Source organism: Trachinotus anak, unplaced genomic scaffold (assembly GCF_046630095.1).
Source record: "Trachinotus anak isolate AG129_WGS33_773 ecotype Australia unplaced genomic scaffold, CSIRO_AGI_Tana_v1 ptg000025l, whole genome shotgun sequence".
Lineage (NCBI taxonomy): Eukaryota > Metazoa > Chordata > Actinopteri > Carangiformes > Carangidae > Trachinotus > Trachinotus anak.
Window position 1 is genome coordinate 10,738,255 of NW_027273876.1, and position 20,066 is coordinate 10,758,320.

Below are 20,066 nucleotides of genomic sequence, written 5' to 3' on the forward strand. Positions count from 1 at the left end.
AAAGTCTGATTTCCTGCTAATGTGTACATACAAAGTCAGACATGAGTTTGTGAATGTTGCTCTAAGCCAACAGCATCTGGCCCATTGTCTGCTTCCACGGCTGGCTGCCTGATTAGCTGCTATGGTAATGCAATGCTAGGAAGAGTGAATTAACTGTGTGTGTGTGTGTGTTTGTGTGTATGTGTGTGTGTCTGTGAAAGAAAGAATGAGGAAGAGAGCATTTCTCACTGAGTGTAAGAGTGAGTGAGTGATGAATGTGTTTGCCATGAGAGAATTTATGTCTGTGTGTGCGTGTGTGTGTGTGTCTGTATGTGTGTGCTACTGTGTATTTATGTGTGAGTGTGGGTGGGTGTATAAAATCAAGTTCCCAGGAGTCTGCAGCTAAAATTATAAAAATTACACAATGCATCATGGATGGATGGCTGTGTGCCGAATAACACGCGCACGTACACACAAACACACACACACACACACTTGGGAGGGATGCAATGATTCGTCAGGGGTCTTGTGCATGAACGCTTTGATTTAATGTGTCTGTATGTGTGTGTGTTCAATATATTGCCATTTCTATACAATATTCCTTGCCTTTTCAAAATTTAGGCTTCCAAGGAATGACACATGCGTACAGTACACACACACACACACACACATACGCACACACTTTGAACAAAATCATTGTAAGATCTTCCTCCAACCCTGACGTCCTATACCATACGGACTATACGAGAGTAGGTTGGTATGAGGCAGGTTGCTGGTGTCAACGTTTCACAGCGGCCAACACACTGTGTGAGTGATGCGATCAGCTTGATATCAAAGCAGCTGCCACAAGGCCCACACGAGGCTCAGCTAGATAGAGCGCACACGCTGACCTCCAGGATCATATCAGAGGAAATAGAATTTATCAGTGTTATTAGTGAAGCCTGGTGGTCACTGTTAGAGGTCGAAGGTGAGAGATGAAACATAGTGGAGGTGGCCTGTATTCACTGTGCTCAGTATACCTCCTGCTGTGTGTCACATTGGCAAATAATGCATGTACAATATTGCATTGAATTATACTCTAAGATCACTTCACTGCTAGGAAACAGCTGACTATTACATCTGAGTGCTTCAAATGAGCCTACGTTATGAATCTGATATACCAGTATCATGCCTTGGCAGGATCCACAATTAAGTAATAAACAAATGTTCATGGAAATGAATGGTGTTCCATTACTGGACATTGTATGACAACAAACACCTTACATGTGCAAAGGAAAAGTATCCATATTTATTTTTTTTATATTATATGATCATAACACAATACAACAGATAAATGTACATACTCAGATAAACCTATGTTACGATAACAGGGAAGCAAATATGCACATACACCCTATATGTACAGAAAGCAACATGTGCTGTAGGGTGTGCAGGAAACTGTCCACACGGACAGACAGACAGACAGACAAACTCACCCATGATCATAGTTGTAATAATCCTGTGTGTAGTACTCCTGGCCGGGGTCGATGCCAGATTCCATCGATAACTCCTGTGAGATTTAGTAGCTTGTATTAGTACTAGTATTAGAACACATACACCCTACACACACTATGAGACACATATACATTATATACATTATATACTGTATTTTTAAATACTATATTTAATTATAATATTTAACCCCCCCCCCCCCCCCCCCCCCACCTGCCTGACAACCCACGCTCTCAAAAAGAAAACCACAGATAAAGTGGAGTAAAGAAAAGAGAGAGACAGAGTACCTCTGGCCTGAGCAGAGAAGGTCGCAGAAGTTGTTGTGTCTGCCAGAAGGAAAGAAAAGCAGCGAGTGACAAGACAAATGGAAGAAGTTAGGCGCTCACCTGCAAAACAGTCTATTTTGAAGTAGACATCTATTTTGTAAAACAGAAAAATCAATTGCTGATGTTCCCAATTCAACATTGCTTGAAGGCAGAGGATCCAATATGTGTATTTGTGTCATTTGGAGTTGTCAATCAATTCTGTTGAAGCAGGTATTACATTTTACATTTTCAAAGAGTTAGCACAACTCAGTTCAGAAAATAGAAATATTCAGACAATTAAGAAAAAAAAAATGTATTGTCAGATTGATTGCTGACAGTCAAACAGAACTACTTGGCAGGGAGCTGTATATTCGCCAAATAAACAATTATGTGCAGACTCATTTTATACACTGACATCAACTGTATTATTCATTAAACTTTAACAGCACCTGCAAATAGCCGACTTTTCAGATTTTGAAAAGATTGGCTGACTTTCTTTATCAGTGTCTTTTTGTTTTTACATTTTAATATGCACCATCAATGGAGGTCTTGATGTTGCGAAATGTCTTTAGAGATGGGAAACAGTCAGTCAGTTATGTAGACACAATAAATTGTAAACACAAGGCACTGATTACATGCTGCTCTATCTTGATTACATCAAATAGAATAGAATAGAAAAAGGAGCAGAAAACAAAGAAGGGCGCAATTTAACAACAGAGGACAAGAAGAAAGAGTAAACAACACATGCAACTGTAGCATGCAAGCAGAGACAGACACCTACCTCCTGTTGTCCATATCCACGCCTGGAAGATCACAGAAACATAGAGACCATAAACCGACATTACCAAGAAAACGTGTCATTAAACATAACACACTTGATGTCGATGTGTGTTTCATACATTTCAGCAGTTCACTGTGTAGTTTCCTTACTACAGAGGAAATGGGATGTTTAAAATCAAAATCCAAATAGATGTAGCCCACTGGAAACATTTTACATTTTGGAATTTGACCTAGTTTTCATGAGGAAAGCAAAAAGATGAGATGTGTAGAAGGAGGAAAAAACAAAGAGAAGAAGAAGTCAAAAAATACACTATGTCATTGTGTGTTTAGCTGCACTTTACTGTTTATTTTGATAAATATTTTGATTGTAGCTCATAAATATATAATATCCACATCTCATTTACAACCAAAAAGAGCCCATCTTATTGTTGAGAAATTTTAGTTGGTGTATGACGATATTGGCCATAACAATAATAAATTGTAATTTATGGCTACTTTAATAAGTGGGATGTTTTATTTGTGAGTAGAAATCTATTCATTATCAGGTATGCATGTATGACGTAAAAATCTGTGCAGTGTAAACACACTGCTTAGCACAAATCCAGTACTGTAGTGGCACATAAACTCTCCCTGCCTGACTCCAATCAAACGTTTGTGCTGTCTTTTTTGTAACAGCAGGTTACAGGCAAATTAACCGAGAGCCAATGGCAATAATTGTCCACCTGCCTTAAAACTGTATGGGCTCCTGGTAAACCTTTTAACTTTTGAAACAGATGTTATGATGTCAGGCACATTTAAAAGAATCAGAATTTTCAAACCTATGAGTTTTGAGGGTATTTTTTTTAATCGAGATGATAATACTAGAAGAATATCATTATTATGGTTTGCAATTGAGTATCTGGAATTTAGCTATTCATAAGCATGAATGTCCGGAGCAGCTCCTGAATTGCATTCTGTTATTGTATGTTATTGTGTAGCTATGTCAGTATTTTCAGAGACTGCATACTCCTACAGCAGAGGAGCAGACTGTAAAAAAGTAACCTGACAAGATGCTGAAGCTTTGATACATGAATCTTATGACCATGTGTTACTAGCTTGTATATTGATAATAGCTTGTTATTGACAGTTACGTTACAAACATTGTCCTGATAACATTTCCTTTTCAAATATTATTAAAATAAGTAAGCTAGGTACGGAGTTAGAGCCAGTGAATTCAGGTTAAAAAGTTTGAAAAAAGAAACCCTTACAAGCATCTCTACAGAATGCATAACATGTTTATTTGTGCCGTGGCCGAAATTTGTACAAAGCAAAAGGCTTGTTAGTTGTAAAAAATCCGAAATGTAAAAAAGTTTAGTTTCGTAAATGAATGAACACATATTCTTGATAGTGGCTACAGTACTGTCAAATTAAGACTTACTGTCCTTAGAAAACAAACTTCAAAGACAGTAAGGCCAAGTGAGACAGTGAGACGGAGTAAGAAACTTCAAAAAATGAGGGAAAAACAATGTTTGGATTAAAAAAAAAAAAAAAAAAAAAAAGGAAAAAAGCCATAGGGAAGAGTAGTAGGAATAAAGAAAGAACAAGCCAGAAACCGCTCTGTCCATGCATCTTAACTATGTCGCCAGCAGGATCTATTGTCATGTGAAACCAAGGTAATGAGCTGGCAAAATGATGATGTATCACAGAACAACAAATGGCGACTTTTGGAGGACACATCAGATTCTCCCCTCTGTTAAACACACACAGGCAGACGCATACACATCGCTAAACCACTTCAACTTTTCATTAAATAGATTCAGACATGAATATACTGTCTTTGTGCCTCTTAAACACACACAGGCTGACGCACTATTCCAGCACAAATTGCAGCCTGTCATTCACCATCAAAATACCGTTTTGAATGAATGAGCGTGCTCCGAGAAGACAGGATTATCTGGTTAAATAAGGGTGATGAGTAGACGCACTGAAGGACGCATGAGTAGATGAATAGATGCAGTTGAATGAATTAATGAATGGAGGGATGAGTGGATGAAGACTGATGAAAAGGTTGGTTTTTGGGTGATCCACAGGGTAGAATGAAATCGCCCTTATCACCATCATGGAGTGTGTAAATGTGTGTGTACTCTTCAGATTATAGCTGGCAGCTGTATGTGCAGAGCATTGTGTATACTGTAATCTGTGTGTGTGTGTGTGTGAACATAAGTCTACCTCTGTGTCCTTGTTGCTGTGACAGACACATTATTAGGTCCTCTTCAGACAAAAACACACAGACTGCCATCTGATACACACACACACAGAAATACACACACATCTGACATGATTGACTCCCGCTCTTTGTGTCCTCTCCACCTTGTCTTGCAGTGTGTATGAGAACATATTATTAGCTCTTAAAGAACACACTCTACTATGACACCCAACAACACTCTCCTATTTTCTTTCTGCATTTTGTCTCTCAAAGAGCCTCCATACCTCCCTCGCCCTTTGCACTGTCACTCCTCTACTCATTTTTGCTTTTTCTCCTACCTGTTTCACTCTCTCTGCCTATTTCAGCCTTTTCTCTCTACATCTTCTCATTTTTTTTTGTATATCCTTGCACTGTGGTTGTATGTTATGCAGAAAATGACTTCAGATCTGTTCACGTTTCCAGACAAAAACACTCTGAGGAAAACAACCAGTAAAAAGATGCTCCTTTTGTTTTGCAACTGTAGATGTGGTTAAAGGCAACAGAAAAAAAAGAAGACAAGTAGCCATGTTTCAGCTTTAAACAGTGTCCCCAGGCTAACATTCACATTATATTTATCCAGCATCTAAGAAATATTGTCAACTTAATTTGGAAATTCAAAGGTTTAAATGTGTCGCCTTGTTACGCGCTCCCCTCCCTCTGTTGTTTTCCTCCCTTTCCTCAGGTGCTCTCGATCCGCACTGACTGTGTGGCCCTGCCCACCACAGCCTATTTAAGTGAAGATCGAGCACACAATCAACGCAGTTTCCTGATAATAATTGACAATCAATGAATTTCCATTTCCTTCACTTCCTGTCTCTCTTCCTAATATTGTGCTCATGTTGTGCCCATTTCTTGGTCGGGGTCGGGGTGTTTTGCATTTCCCTATCTAATCAATAGCGATGACATATTCATCTTGACATCATCATTTTCAGTCAACGCTGAAGCTGTTTGACGAGTCATTTTTGTGGGGTTGTAACAAGCTGTACCACAGCTTTAATGGTTGTTGACAGGCAGCTAGCTAGCTATGTGGGAAGATTTCTACATTCTGCCTACAGAGCTCTGATTGGCCAAATGCTTCTTCAGCAGGCTGAAATGGCTCCCGGTGGGCACAAGTGGGCATACTGTAATTTTCTTTGCTGCATCTCATGGCTGTTTACTGCTTCAACGACTCACATTTGCCCATGATAATCGCTGCTGTGGTGAGGATCAAACCTGCAACTTTACAATTACATGACAGCCGCTATCTCACTATGTCTCAAATCTCTGTTTCTCAGTTCAGTTGCAATTAAATGCAGCCTGCGTTGCTGCATGTTGAAAACAATATGTATTCCCATAGATGTCAGGGGATGTCTGTTTTCTAGCAAAAGCACACAATAAGAAGCAAAAGACTGAAAGCAGAATCTGTCTTTGGGAAAATGATGATACTCTGTGTGTGTGTGTGTGTGTGTGTGTGTGTGTGTGTGTGTGTGTGTGTGTGTGTGTGTGTGTGTGTGTGTGTGTGTGTGTGTGTGTGCGCGTGCGTGTGTGTGTAACGACATGCAGCACACTCAGGTTGAAATCTAATCTTAACATAAAACATTTCCAACCCAGTCAGCTGAAACAGCAGTACTGCCTGCAACCTCTTTAATGCTGCTGTGTGTTTGTGTGAACACGTTCACACCTGTTTATTCCCAATTGTCTGGGTTTTCACTTTGGGTGTACGGATTCAGCCTTTTATGAAATCATGTCTCAACAAAAAAATAAGGGTCATGGCTTGATCATGATTTGTGTATGTTAGTAAAATGCATTGAAACAAGCTCACTGTCCTCGACCATAGCAGATTCAAAAGATCTATCATTTTGTGTGTGTGTGCGCGTGTGTGTGTTTGTGTGTGTGTGTGTTTGGTATCTGACAGTGGAAACATTCTCATCACTTGACATTCAGAGATATGACTATTAGGGTTTGTTTTATGTGGCTGTGTGTCGTGATTTGATCCAATTGCCCAGACATGATCGTCAGTGACATGCTAGTCTTGCGAGACAGATGTTATTCTGTCACTTCATAATGACAATATGCGTCTGGAGACAAGTTGCTGAAACTGTGTTAGTGGATGGCTGTGAAATCTACTGCTGACAGAGCAACAATCACAGGATTTTATTCCACATCAAGTCATTCTTGCAAGAAATTTGACACGTTTTTTTAAAGTAATGCCAACGCTTCAAAGGCAGGTACTTCTGCACATTAGATTTACTGCCGCTGTGAAGGGCAGTGGACAAATTACAGCCTGCAGATGAGACGGACATGTCACTCCTTTAGCAGCAGGTATTTTATTAAAGAAAAGGGAATGACCTGACATATCTTTAAAGCTGTTACAAATGACATTCCTGGTAGGAATTGCCTGTTAAACTCACCCAGTATTGAGTGACTTTATTGCAATTTTAAAAAATCCATATTTTTATGTCATTCAAATGTGTAAAAGATGTAAAAAGAAGATAAATATCAGAGAGAAAGAGGAAAAACTCTTTTCAGTCTCAGCAGGCTGAGAAGTCGTACATTGCAACCTGATCTGCAATAATATTACTTGTCATTTATGACTTTTACATGAGTAGTTTTATCATGAATTATTATTATATATATTTTTTTCGCTCTTGAAAGCACTTGAAATGACACCGCCTACATGAAAGCAAAGAGCTCACTCTGGTGCTGAGTACCACTGAGATGTACTGACTGACCTGCAGATAGTAAGTAAATTGGACAGAAATGTACTGTAACTTCCACGTAATTTGTATTCTACAGTGAAACATCCTCTAGTCCAGTTGATGTAAAGGAGAAACTTCTGCAGTGGTTACAATTCCAGCACTGAGGCGATAGGTGTCAATAAATCCTGTACACTTAGTTAGCACCACATATTTTATTGAGAAAAAACATCAATCATTTCCCAGTAAATACCTGCACAATGACAAGAGAACCTATATAAAAAGTTCATAAAAATGTTGCACATATTGTGAATAAAAATATCACCCTACATAAATGTTTTTGAAATATTTCCTCTGTGACTATGCACCCACCTATGTATTATCATTATTTTGTCTCCTTGAAAAAACAGAATAAACAAAAAAAAAAAAAGAACAAAAAACATTCACATGATATTGTGGACCATTAAAAGACAATGCAGGACCACTATGAATGAAAACAGTGTGGGTTGTGGGGAAAAGATTCAATAACTACAGACATTAATGAAAATGAGAGTTAATGGAAGACTGACTGAGAACAACAGAAAGACAAACCTTTGTGTAAACCTTTCAGAGCTAAAAATCAATACGCGGAACTAGAGACAAATGAGTATCTATAAAACGCAAACACAAGCTAACAAATAAACTGTGCTTTCAATTCGGAGCAACTCAGTTTTCAACATGTTGATGTCTTGACGTATTGATATAAAAAGAGATACAGTATATTGCGCTTTGACTCATATTATTAACAAATATGGTAAGATGTTTGCAGACAGCAGCGTACTGATAGGAGCAGATAGATGTAACATGAAAATACACAGGGATAAGAATCTGTGATTTTACTGTCAGTGTTACAGCGCTAGATAACTATGTAACAGTGACCATTAATGAAATGAGATGGAGAGTGAAAGCTGCATGTGACACAGATCATGTGACTGGCTGTAGTCCTGTAACAGCGGAAACACTGCAGCAAAACTTATCCGCAAAGAAAATACAAGGAATCCCTGTTAAACACGGTTGAGTCCAAGTTGGCAGGTTTAACGATGTTCTTCACTGTGCTGATTGATTTTCCTTCACACCTGAATCAACCAGTTTGGAAGCCCACAAGGTGTGTGTTAAAGCCATCCCCAAGTTGTAATAAGCCTGCAAGTGGACCCATCATCAGTGTCTTGTGAAAGAGAGACACTGACTGCAGCTAATTGATGATAATTTGTTGTTGACAAGTCAACTGCCGTCAATTGCTTGGAGAGGATGTAAATGTTAATGACATTAGTCGAACTGAAAGTTAACCAGTCATTTGATTTCACAGCTCCCATCTGTAGTGATTTAAGCCAATTTTCCGCAGTGTTAATTAAAGAACGAGTCCTAGAAACGTTGTTTGGGGGGAAACTAAAATAATGGACGATGCAGATAATGAGTAAGTCTCCCAAACGAATGCGCTGAGGTTGTAATTGGAGCCAAGCTTTTGAATTCCTCATAGTGGTTCAGGTTCACAGAAACGGAGACACAAAATTAAAAAATGTACTCAACTCGTTAACCTGACGATCTTTTCCTCCTCATGCGTCACCGCTCCATTAATCCATCTCTCTTCTTGTAATAGTCAAAGGGAAATAGAACAAAGTAACAGAGTGGACGGCCTTTCCAGCTATTACATGACTGAATTAATTATGGCTCTGTGACCCTCTCCTCTTTTTTTTTACTGTTTGCAACACGTACCATCATTTGAGAGGAGAAACATTTTTCTTCTACCAATAGAGTTTTTATTAGGTCTTTTTTCTTTATTATGTAGAAAACATGAACTCATGTTGCAAGAAATTATCTAATCTTCACAGCATCCCACCTAGCTATTTCGAGCAGTAGTCCTTTGACAGCTCCACGGGAACCATGCAAAAACATTAAGGAATTCCCCCTGTGAGCTTTCCATATCAGAAAGGCAAAGGCTAGAGCATTGTTGACTGAGAGGGGAATCGTTTCTCAAGTTCTTCCACGATGGAGTTCATGTTTGGGTTGGGCTGAATCTGTGGAGCTGGTGGAGGAGAGGATCTTCCCTCTTCTCCTGTTCCTTCTCTGCCTCCCTCTCTTTCCTCCCCTCCTCCTCCTCCTCCTCCTCCTCCAACTGCTAATGCATCCAAGGAGTCGAGAGAATCAAGAGAATCCACAGAGGCCCGGCTCCTCATGACCTTTTTGAGTGGGATCTGTTTCTGATCTATTTGACTGAACATGTTGGCCACAGACTTCTCAATATCCGCTATGTTTTGGATGTTCTTTAAGATTCCCTTCAGCTCTTTTCGGGGAGCTTCAGGCTCCACAGGGAGGGGGGGTGGCGGCGGCCGGAGAGACACGGGCCGCAGAGCTGGTGCCTCAGAGAGTGATGGGAGGACAAAGGTGGATGGACGCAGGAGTGAGGGCGATAAGGGAGGAGGGAGAGGTGGAGGTGGTGGGGGAGGGGGAGGAGGAGGAGGAGGAGGAGGGGGAGGAGGAGGAGCTCGGTTCTCTGTATGGTTGGAGTGAGATGAAGCAGGAGGGAGAGGAGGTGGGGAGGAAGGTTGCTGCAGAGAAGGAGATGAGGGAGGGAGAGGAGCAGATGTGGGAGGTGGTGGAGGGGGTGGGGATGGAGGTGGTGGTGGAGGAGTTGAAGGAGGATCGGGGATAACCTCTAAATGGACCTGAAGTCTGTCTTCGGCACTCTGATTTCCTGTTAAGTTTGCCCCGAAGCGCCGCAGCACGGGAGGAGTTGGCTTGTGACTTGGTGGAGGGGTTCCTCCATCACTTTGGGTGACAATGATGCTCGGGGGACCCTCTTTAGTCTGAGCAACTGAGACATTATGGGTGGGCGTGTGCTTGTGATGCTGAGGAGACTCTGGGAAAACAGAAAGTAGAAGATCAGGTGACAAAGATCCTCGTGAATCTCTGTTTTGCCTTTGTCTCATTTCCTGGAGTGCCTGTTGCTCAAACTGTCTGGCTTGTTCTTTGACTGAGAGCTTGGGTTCCAGACTTGGGCTCCCCATCAGGTCTGAATCCAACCCACGATCAAATCCTGAATCCAGACCAGCATCTTTACTCTCCTTGAATTCAGCCTTAAGAAGCTCCAGCTCCCACTGCACAGGATCCATGACCACTTGGCGTCTCAAAGCGTCATACATCTCTCTTCGATGTAATCTTGATGGGAGAGTCCAGCTGTGTCCACCTCCAGATCCCCATCCACTGTCGCTGCCGCTGTACCCACCGAACCCCATATCACCTCCAGGGGAGCTGAGCCTCAGCCAGGCCTCTCGAAGGCCTTTCCTGGAAGGGGAGAAATTCCCAAGAAGGTCTCTTCTTCTCTGGCTTCTTCCAAGAGTCTCTGGACTACTCAAAGTCCCATCCTCATGGTAGATGGGATTTTTGATAGTCAGGGGGTTTTCATCAGAGAGAAAGGTGATGTTGGACTCAGACTTGGGCAGATTGTTGAGCACCCCTCCGTTAGCAACACATTGCCGATGGGCAGCGATTGCACGGGTGGCAAAATCTGAGATCAGACGTTGGCGGTCGCTTTCATCCAAACTGCCGCTATTTCCACCACCGCTGTGGTTTGACCGGCTGGTACATGAATTAAGAAAAAAAAGAGAAAAAAAAAGATGGAATGAAGGGAGAAATAATGAAAGAATTACAGACACAGTTTGAGGGAGAAGAGTGTATAGTGACTCAGAAAGATGCTGTAATATGAATCAAAGGTAAATGAAAACGAAATTGGAGAGGGGGAATGAATTAAATTTAAATCAAAGAGCAGTAATGCACAGAATAGTAAAATGAAATGTTCTATAAAGGGACGTGACACATCAAGAAAGGTAGAAAAGGGAGATAAAACAATAGTCTGCTTGCTCGGTTTTTTGATAATGAAATGAGGAGAGACTCCACATTAACAGATGAATGAGGAAGGGGATGAGAGGAAACAGATGAGGGGTCTTAAATGAGGTATGAGTATTTTATTTCTATGCTGTTTTTACTAGCGGAGCAACAGATGAAGCAGGAAAAGGAAAAGAATGCAACGAGATTTTATGTGTTCTGCATTACAAAGACACTACTGTATCACAACTATAAACATTGCCAGATCTGCTGGGGCAGGGATAGACAACCGTGTGCCATGGAGTTCTGAGAGTGTACACATTTCTGTCCAAACAAAGACTGATTATATCTTCGTCTCTGAAGGTGTGCTATAGTTGCATATTTTGGGAATTCAATGAAACTCTCCAGACTAGTCTAGACTAGTACTCAACGGCAACTATGCTAAGGCAACCAATGCAGCTTTACCAGAGTTATCATTCATCACTGACCTGCCGAGCAACACAGCTTTGCTCTACGATCTACCAAAGTATAACTTACTCGGCACATAAATCAACAGGAACCTATGACAAGCACGGACACAAACACAAAACTAAAAGCAAGAGGACTCTCACAACATTGTATCAAACAAGTCACAGATGTGAAGCAATTTGCAGCATCCTACTCACTTTTGTCTGTCAGTCATGTTTGAAGGTGGATGGAGGAGTCACCATGAGAATAGGAAAAGAGGAGTGATGAAATGATGTTAAAATGTTCAAAGATGTGAAAAATAAGAGCAACAGCAGCTGAAAATATCTATGGCACATGGTAACAAATCAGAATTAAATATTAGGGGAACACTGGGGTGAAGTTTGTCAAATTTTCCACGATTTGACAAAGCATATTTCCCATTAATTCATCCTGGGATCGTTGGTTGTGCATTAGTGCAGTTTTGCGTTATTGCTTTGTGTCACCTTATGATACACATTCGCACCTGGCAGATGCCTTATCCAATCAGAGCCATCCACTCCTGTTCGAAGGGAGGGTAAGTAACATTTCAGAATTTATTGAGGGGATGGAGAATATTGTTCATTTTTTTTGTACTTGTCTGGGATTACAACCGGGAACTTTACAGTCACAACTTGATCGCCATACCCCTGTGGTTGACAGAGGATTAACCTCAGCCTCTACTTTGTCTCACATACAATGTATCCGTAAAATAAATATTCAATTTTCAAAACATGCATCATTTTTGTAAAAAAAACTTTTTTAAAATTTGACTGCTTAGTTGCTTCTCAAAAATAAAAAAATAAAACAAATACATATGAAAATAATTAGTATTATTGTGAATATTATTTTTTTTAATTTACTGAAGGCGTTAAGCCATTTTCTGTCATTTGAAATTGCATGAGAGACATGAACAATAATAATTCACTTGAGTGTTGCTTGGCCTAAAGTGATTAACATGACAGCATATCGTACATTATATTGTGTCAGTATGTTATATTATTGAAACAGCACAAGTGATGGCAGTAATGTGTTTTACTGTAAGTAACATGACTTAATTTCACTTATTAGAGAACATGCTTCATTTTATGTGCTGCTAATAATAGGTTAAAGAAAAAATGATCTTCCATGAGTAATTGAAAACAGATATTTAAAAAAAGTCTCAAGGGACGGTAATTAAATAGAATGGAAGGAATGAAAGGAGAAGAAATGCCTTACACTGAAGGTGTTAAGCTGTTTTCTGCCTTTTATAATTGAATGGGAAAAACTAACAATAATAATTATGGAAAGAAATATAATGGAAAAAAAAAACAACAACAAAACAAACTACAGTGGCCACATAAGTACAGTACAATAAATAATCCAGTGTACAAATGTGAACAAAATCACTTGAATGTTAACTGGCCTAAAATAATGAACCCTAAGGCACATTATACATTATATTGTGTCAGTAATATCTTATAGTATTATAGCAGCACAAGGGATGGAAATAACATGTTATATTGTAAATAACATGACTTAGCTTAACTTATTAGAAAACATGCTCCATTTAATGTGCTGCTAATAATAAGTGAAATTAAAGTTAATCTTCCATAAGTAATTGAAAACAGATATTAAAACCAAGTCTGTCAGGAGAACAGCCAAAGGTAATTAAAAAGGGAAGAAATGCCTTGAAAATCAATCCGCTGAGCAGTTTGATAATGGACCTTAATTATGAATGTGCAAACTTTTGCACTTTGCTAGGTTTTATACTCTTTGGGGATTATTTAGTCTGTACAACACTGCAGTGATACAGAACATGCACACATACAAGCCTTACACAAGACATACTAAACACACACACACCCCAACACACAAAAGACCTTACCCACCACAATTAAACATGCTTTGCAGCTTATCAATAGAATTAATTATCGCCCAGGGTGGTCTTTATAAATTACGGGCTGCATTTATTTCAATTATCTCATATCCAAGTTCATTTCCGCACACATTTTTCAGAGAATCATTCAGGCTGGTTAGTCTCACACGCACGTACACACGGACACACACACATAAAAACACACACACAGTTGGAAATCCCTTGTTGTAATTTGGAGATAGTTCCTACCATCTTGCATTTGAATTGCTCTAATGTTAATGGGAGTTGGGAGGCATATCAAGGACAGACAAGAAACCGGTGATGCATGTAATGCTGATAAGAATTCCCCTCAACTTCCTCTTAACGCTCCAGTAAGGAGAGTGCATCGCCTTGAGTGAGTTTGTGTGTATGGGTGTGGTTGTAAAAACTTGCAGATTAAAGTTACTGCCATGCTTCTATTATACTCCTGTTTAACCACTCCAGCGCGTGTCAGACCAGTAGAAATCGGCAAAGGGATAAATGAAACTATTTGCTAGAAGATACACAGAAATTGGGGCGGTACGAAAGTGAGGAGAACATGACTAACTTGCACAATAATGCACAACCTTCTGAGGCAGCATAGAGAAGATGTGCAGCAATGTCCTTCATCACTGATAGGAGAAGATGTAGGACAGAATTAATGAAAAGAAAAATTATCAATTTTAACCAGAGGGATTATTTATATTACCTCAGTTTACTAGTCATGGTCCATGGCCTTATGATTATCTATAGCAAATATTATGCATAGCAAATATTCACAAAACACATACAGCAATCTCATGTGAAGGCTGAGTCATTCAGGATACATTTGGAGAAAATCTCTGGCAGACATTTCAATAAACGTGCCTTGAACGTATATATCTTCCTTGAGATTACAGTGATTCCGTTATTATTGAAAGCCACCAATCGATGAAATTCTTGAAGTGCACTTGAGAGGCTGCACTCAAAGCGAATATTGTTCCGCGGGCAGATCGCTGACCTTCACTTATCTTTTGTAGAGTGATGGCATTGGTATGCATTACAAGAGGCAAAACTGACATGGAAAAAAGCTGAATGTCACTGAACTTAGTGAAGATAAAATTGCTGGGTTTATCTACAGCTGTTAATGCATTCAAAAATCAGAGCTTTGTTTGGTGCTAGTCTGATGTGGGGTTAAAAGGCCCTGCTTGATTAATCCACAATTATGTCGCCGCTGCATAATGTCAGTTTCTCGGCCGATGCAAAATGTGAATTGAAGGAAATGTCTCTATACTACTAAAAAAGCTCAAAAGGCCTCATTCACAAATGTCTGATTCTACTTTAAGGCACTTTTCAACTTGATAAATAATTGCAAAGGCTTCTAGCTTAAAAGTGATTTGGGAAACGTCAACAAAGCAGGTCAAGTGTGATGAATCAACAAGAGCTAAGTACTGGGTAAATAAGTCTTAGCATTTATCTATTTGACATGAAATTGGCTCAAGCGTTTGACCAGTTAGTTTAATTGCCAAGCTATGTTGGCAAGCCTTTAAATGTGGTTGTTGAACAAGTCTGGTCGATGATGTGGGTGTGTTGATCAGTGACCTGAAGAACACCAGTAGTCCACGTTCCTCATTAATGTTGCTTTGTTAACTGAATAGCTGCACAATCTCATAGTTAATTAAATCAATTGCACCACAATACAGTTAAACTATGTGAGAGACTTATTGTTTGTTGATTAGTCAGTGTTTATTTACGACCACAGTTTTTGCACTGCTGCATTCTGGTCTCCACTACAAACATCTTTGTGTTGTGATCACTTTCATTTGCAGCATTGTTGTGCTCCTGAGTTCAGAGGGTTTTGATATAAGCTTGATGCTGTAGATGGAGTTTATTGTTGTGTATGAGGGTTGTGGGTGGTACACTTTATGACAGTTTTCCTGATGTATGCATTATTTCCTCCTCTTTCATTTTTATGTGTGATAAAGATTTATGTTGTTATTTTCCATTTCCTGATTGCCTCTGGTTTGGATTAGTGTTAGTGTTTTGTGATATATTGATTTTGTAGGAATTCCTACTGTTTGGTTGTAGATGTTGAGAACTATAAATCTTTTTAAGTGCATTTCCAAAGTGTGTTACATGACATAGCACAGGTGTAATCTGTTTGGTTTGTTTGGATTTCCTTGCATCCAACATTTGCCTTATTAGATATCAAAATATCAAAAACTTGACTTTAATATTAAGTACATTGTATTCAGATATTGATATTTCTGTCCTTGTCTTCTCATTTTTAATGCATGAAAGAAGTGAAATTGGGAAAATATGGGATTTAGGCTTGACCTTAACTTTGTGAATAATAGCTTTAGGGTCAAGAGATTCAAGGATGCAGGTATATTTGCATTTTCCCTAGCAATAGTTAAAATGTAGGGAGGGGTAATGTTGTCAGACTGACTACATGTATGGACACCACAAAGCTCCCATCAATACAAAAGGCACACTGCCAAAGCCTGGAATTTAACCAGAGAAATGTGAGCTAATCCCTCTGTTTTGGCCCATCAGTGTAAATGCCACTTTCACACTTCACTTACATGGCGTTGTCACCCAGCTCTTCATACAGGTTGTTGGCAGTGCCTCCCCCAGGTTTGCCTTTTGGCAGTGCCATCTGGATACGGGCTGTTTTGGCACACTCTGCCTGGCGTCTGGACACAACATAGAGGAAACACACCGATGAATATCTAAAGTAAAAATAGAAACTGGACCTTAGAAAGTAGTAAAAACACCATAATGAGGACTGGAGGACTTCTTTATTTGAAGGTCTGAAGTTTCAGGTTTCAAGTCAACCACCACTATATCCATTTCAGGCTGTGCCCTTACTCATGCCTCTGGCAATGTCAGTCCACCACTTTGGTCCACACTGAAATATTTTAACAAGTATTGGATGAATTGCCTTGAAATCTTGTCCAGACATTCAAAGTAGCCAGCGGATGAATCCCTCTGACTTAAGCTAGTCCCCCTTTGCTATCCGCCTTGGCTGCACACTGTGTTTATTGTCTTGTAAAAACCTGTATGCTAAAACACTGAACTGTAAAACATGGCAGTAGACCTATGAGGTATCCTGTAAGTTTATGTTAAATATGCTTCTCTGCATAACTTCTATGTAACATGTATATTGAACAGTGTCCATTTTGGCCCCAAGTGGCATTTACAACTCTGAATTTGCCTCCAATTTATAATATTCCCTTGAATCAGCTGCCTCTGTCAGCTTGTGGAATCAACAAACAGCTGCTGCAAACTACTGGTCACACCAGACCAAAAAGGTATATGACTCGTATATGTCCACACACACACACACACACACACACACACACACACACAAACACACACACACGCTCTAATAAAATCACTGGCTTTAGAAATTTACTGATTCCATGTTCTTCAGGATTTATTTGTTTGATTGTCTGCTGTCCTTTCTGTTTCACCACGCTTCCTGATCTCATCCATTTTATTGTACAATGAAAATCAACAGATTAATCACAATAAAAGATGTTTAACACATCCATGACATTAATATAATAGCATGGGAATATGAAAGCGGTACTCACTCTTTGAATCTGGTGGCATACGATCGATGCAGCAGATGAGAGACAGAGAAAGATTAGTGATTATTTGAACCATAAATCACACCATATGTCTTGTTAGCCAAGTTTGCTTATTGCAATTTAAAAGCAAAGTCAGACAATTGGTCTTCATTACAGTCATTTAACAACACTGACTAGTAATTATTATGCTGATGATTACTACACTGTTTTTCTTTCCTCAAACCTCCTCTTCTCCCCTCAGTGTGTCATTTGTTTCTCTTTCTCAGCAGGATGAGAAGCTCTCTCCAAAATGCACTGATCCAGTTTAAATGTGTGTGCACACTTGTTTATGTGTGTTTGGGAGATGGATGAAATTAATAGCCTTTCACAGTGGTTAGCTAAACAAACTATTAGGATTGGCACTGTGGGACAGGCTGCAGTGCTGAGTCATCTAAGGAAGTGACTGTCCCAGGTGATAAAATGATAAATAGTGCTAAAGGATGTCCTGTGGGAGAGACTGTCAGGTCTGTCAATTTGTCTGACTGTCAGCCTGCTCAGAAAAGACATTCATCCGTTTTCTAGATGGCTTGTTATCTTTGTTACTATTCTTATTTGAAGTCAAACACTTATTTTTTTTAACCAACATGTTTTGAGGACCTAAATTCAAACATTATAATTCAGTAGCACCAACTTGATGTCGAATGGTTTAACTTCAAGCACATTTACATCAGTTGCTGGAAACCCAGAAATCACACCAAAAGTACATTACAATGAAAATTATAAGCTTTTAAATATAAGATCTATTGCAGCGCTGCTATATTGCAATGCAATAGATTTAATAGCTGCCTGCAATAATAAACTTCACTAGGCACACAAGAGATGTAAAAATGGACACAAAAAGGAGAAGGCTGTGCATTAATGGGCTGCTGAGATTTGGTAAGGACCGACACATTTGTTAACCCATCTCTCATTACTTTAGCACCTCCCTATCCTGTCAGTGGCACTATGCCACAAGCCCATTTGTTTCTAGTGAGCATAACAATCAAATATTCTAAGTTTTACTTTTTTTTTAAGTTATCCTCTTAGATGACTGGATATTGTTGTTTTTAGCAAATGTTACCCAAACAGGAGTAAATAGTGTATTTTTTGGGCACTATTTTCAGCTGTGGATGAATACACATGCAGTGTACTAGTGATAATTTATGGCACTGGGAGGACAGTGCATGTAGGACTGATTTAAATTCAAACTACAGTTCCCATATTCATCCTGATGAGGAAACAATGGAGGGCTATGGCACAGAGGAAGAGGAAGCTATGTCAGGCTTTGGCAACACGGATATTAACTGTAGGATTAGCTCTATGTTCATTTTGGTCTTTTCATCAAATTTGTAAATAAAAACAACTGCACAGAAATCGACAGCCTCATCCTTTAAACACAAGCCCATCAGAGGGGATAGAAAATTTTACTCCTAAAATGTAAATATTGCACATAATTCCAACTTACTGTCTGTAGGTGATGATAACGATCAGTATGGCAGGGACACAGCAGATAATGATAATAACTGCAAGAGCCAACAGCGCCCCTTCTGTGTAGCCTACAGCCTGCACAGCTTTCTTTACGCTGGTCACCACTTCAGGGGTTCGGATCTCCAGAATCCGTCCACCAGGAGGGAGGAAGGGCTGGAACTCTTTGTTGATGTCCAAGAGTTTACCATCGATAAACCTTGGGATGAGAGACACGAAGATGTGACTGGGACTGAACGAGTGTTAATATGTGGTGGTGAAGGCCAGAACTTTCTGTCAGCTAAAAATTTCTTTCCAAGTCGGTCAGTTTCACACTAGGAACACGCAAAACAGAAGCCCACTCATTTATTTGTATTTCCAAACTCCTCACCCTTAGTGACTCTAAAATGACGCCTGACAAAGTTTAGTAACAACTGCCAGAGAGTGCAAGACTGACTTCAACAAAAAACCTGAAAAATTGAGTCAATGGCGGCACTCCAGAAAATTAATTGAAGCCAATTAATTTAGGCAGTTAATTAATTGTGATGTACGTTAGGGTAGGACCTGTCCCATTTTATAATAAAAGACTTTTGGAGAGCTGCCACTTTAGTTCTCATGGATCTGTTGGCAAAGTTCTTACTTGTAGAGCTCCTGTCTGGATACGGCTCTATTTGTCAGGGGGTCGATGGCATAAATCATGAGGTCTGACTTGGTGTAGTCTTCCTGCTCCAGCCCATCACCATGGCGATGGGGCCCAATGGTTTCCACAACAACCTTTGCTCCTGGTATCTGATCTTGGACGTAGCGTTCCAAAATGCTGAGGATTAAAAATAAAAGATTGTGATTGATAGGATCATATACACAGGCTATTACATGATATGTACACATTTACAAAAAATACACCTCTGTGGACACAAGCATGTACTGAGACACAAAGCCCTCAGACTCCAGTCACACCACACACAAACACACAGACACACAAACCACACACACATTTTACGGCCTGTCAGCTTGGCACACTCGTGCTGTGCAATATTGATTTCTGTCCCCCAAGAAACACCTGCTCACAGCAGGTCCCTCTAAGGTGTGTGTGTGTGTGTGTGTGTGTGTGTGTGTGTGTGTGTGTGCGTGACAGAGAGAAGGGAGTGAGGCAGAGGGAAAAGACAGTAAGTGCTTTAAAACAGTATTATCATGTTACACTGTACGTGTGAGGAAAAAGAAAGTAGCAACCTCACTGAGCTGCAGCACAGTGTTTGTGTCTGTTGCTGCAGAAAGGCCACCTGTGAGTGTGTACGTACCAGAAATATCATATCATGTAACAGATAATACATTTTC

At 39.8% G+C, this 20,066-nt stretch overlaps 2 protein-coding genes across 5 annotated transcripts in view; both read right to left on the reverse strand.

The window, feature by feature from the left end:
- The window catches only part of rbp4 (retinol binding protein 4, plasma), a 249,499-nt gene that overhangs the window by 156,231 nt on the left and 73,202 nt on the right, over positions 1-20,066 (reverse strand). The gene's annotated exons all lie outside the window — the stretch shown is intronic.
- LOC139608268 (protocadherin-15-like) overlaps positions 1-20,066 on the reverse strand; it is a 278,991-nt gene that overhangs the window by 10,527 nt on the left and 248,398 nt on the right. For 2 of the 3 annotated variants that reach the window (XM_071461818.1, XM_071461817.1), the window contains 2 exons: positions 19,372-19,548; positions 17,859-18,951 (listed from right to left, as the gene is read on the reverse strand). In XM_071461818.1, coding sequence (XP_071317919.1) covers positions 18,729-18,951; positions 19,372-19,548 — 400 coding nt within the window. In that variant the 3' untranslated portion in view covers positions 17,859-18,728. Of the gene's footprint in view, positions 1-1,454; positions 1,529-1,757; positions 1,797-2,556; positions 2,579-16,238; positions 16,350-17,858; positions 18,952-19,371; positions 19,549-20,066 lie in introns of those variants that run through there. The other variant, XM_071461819.1, reaches the window with a different exon arrangement.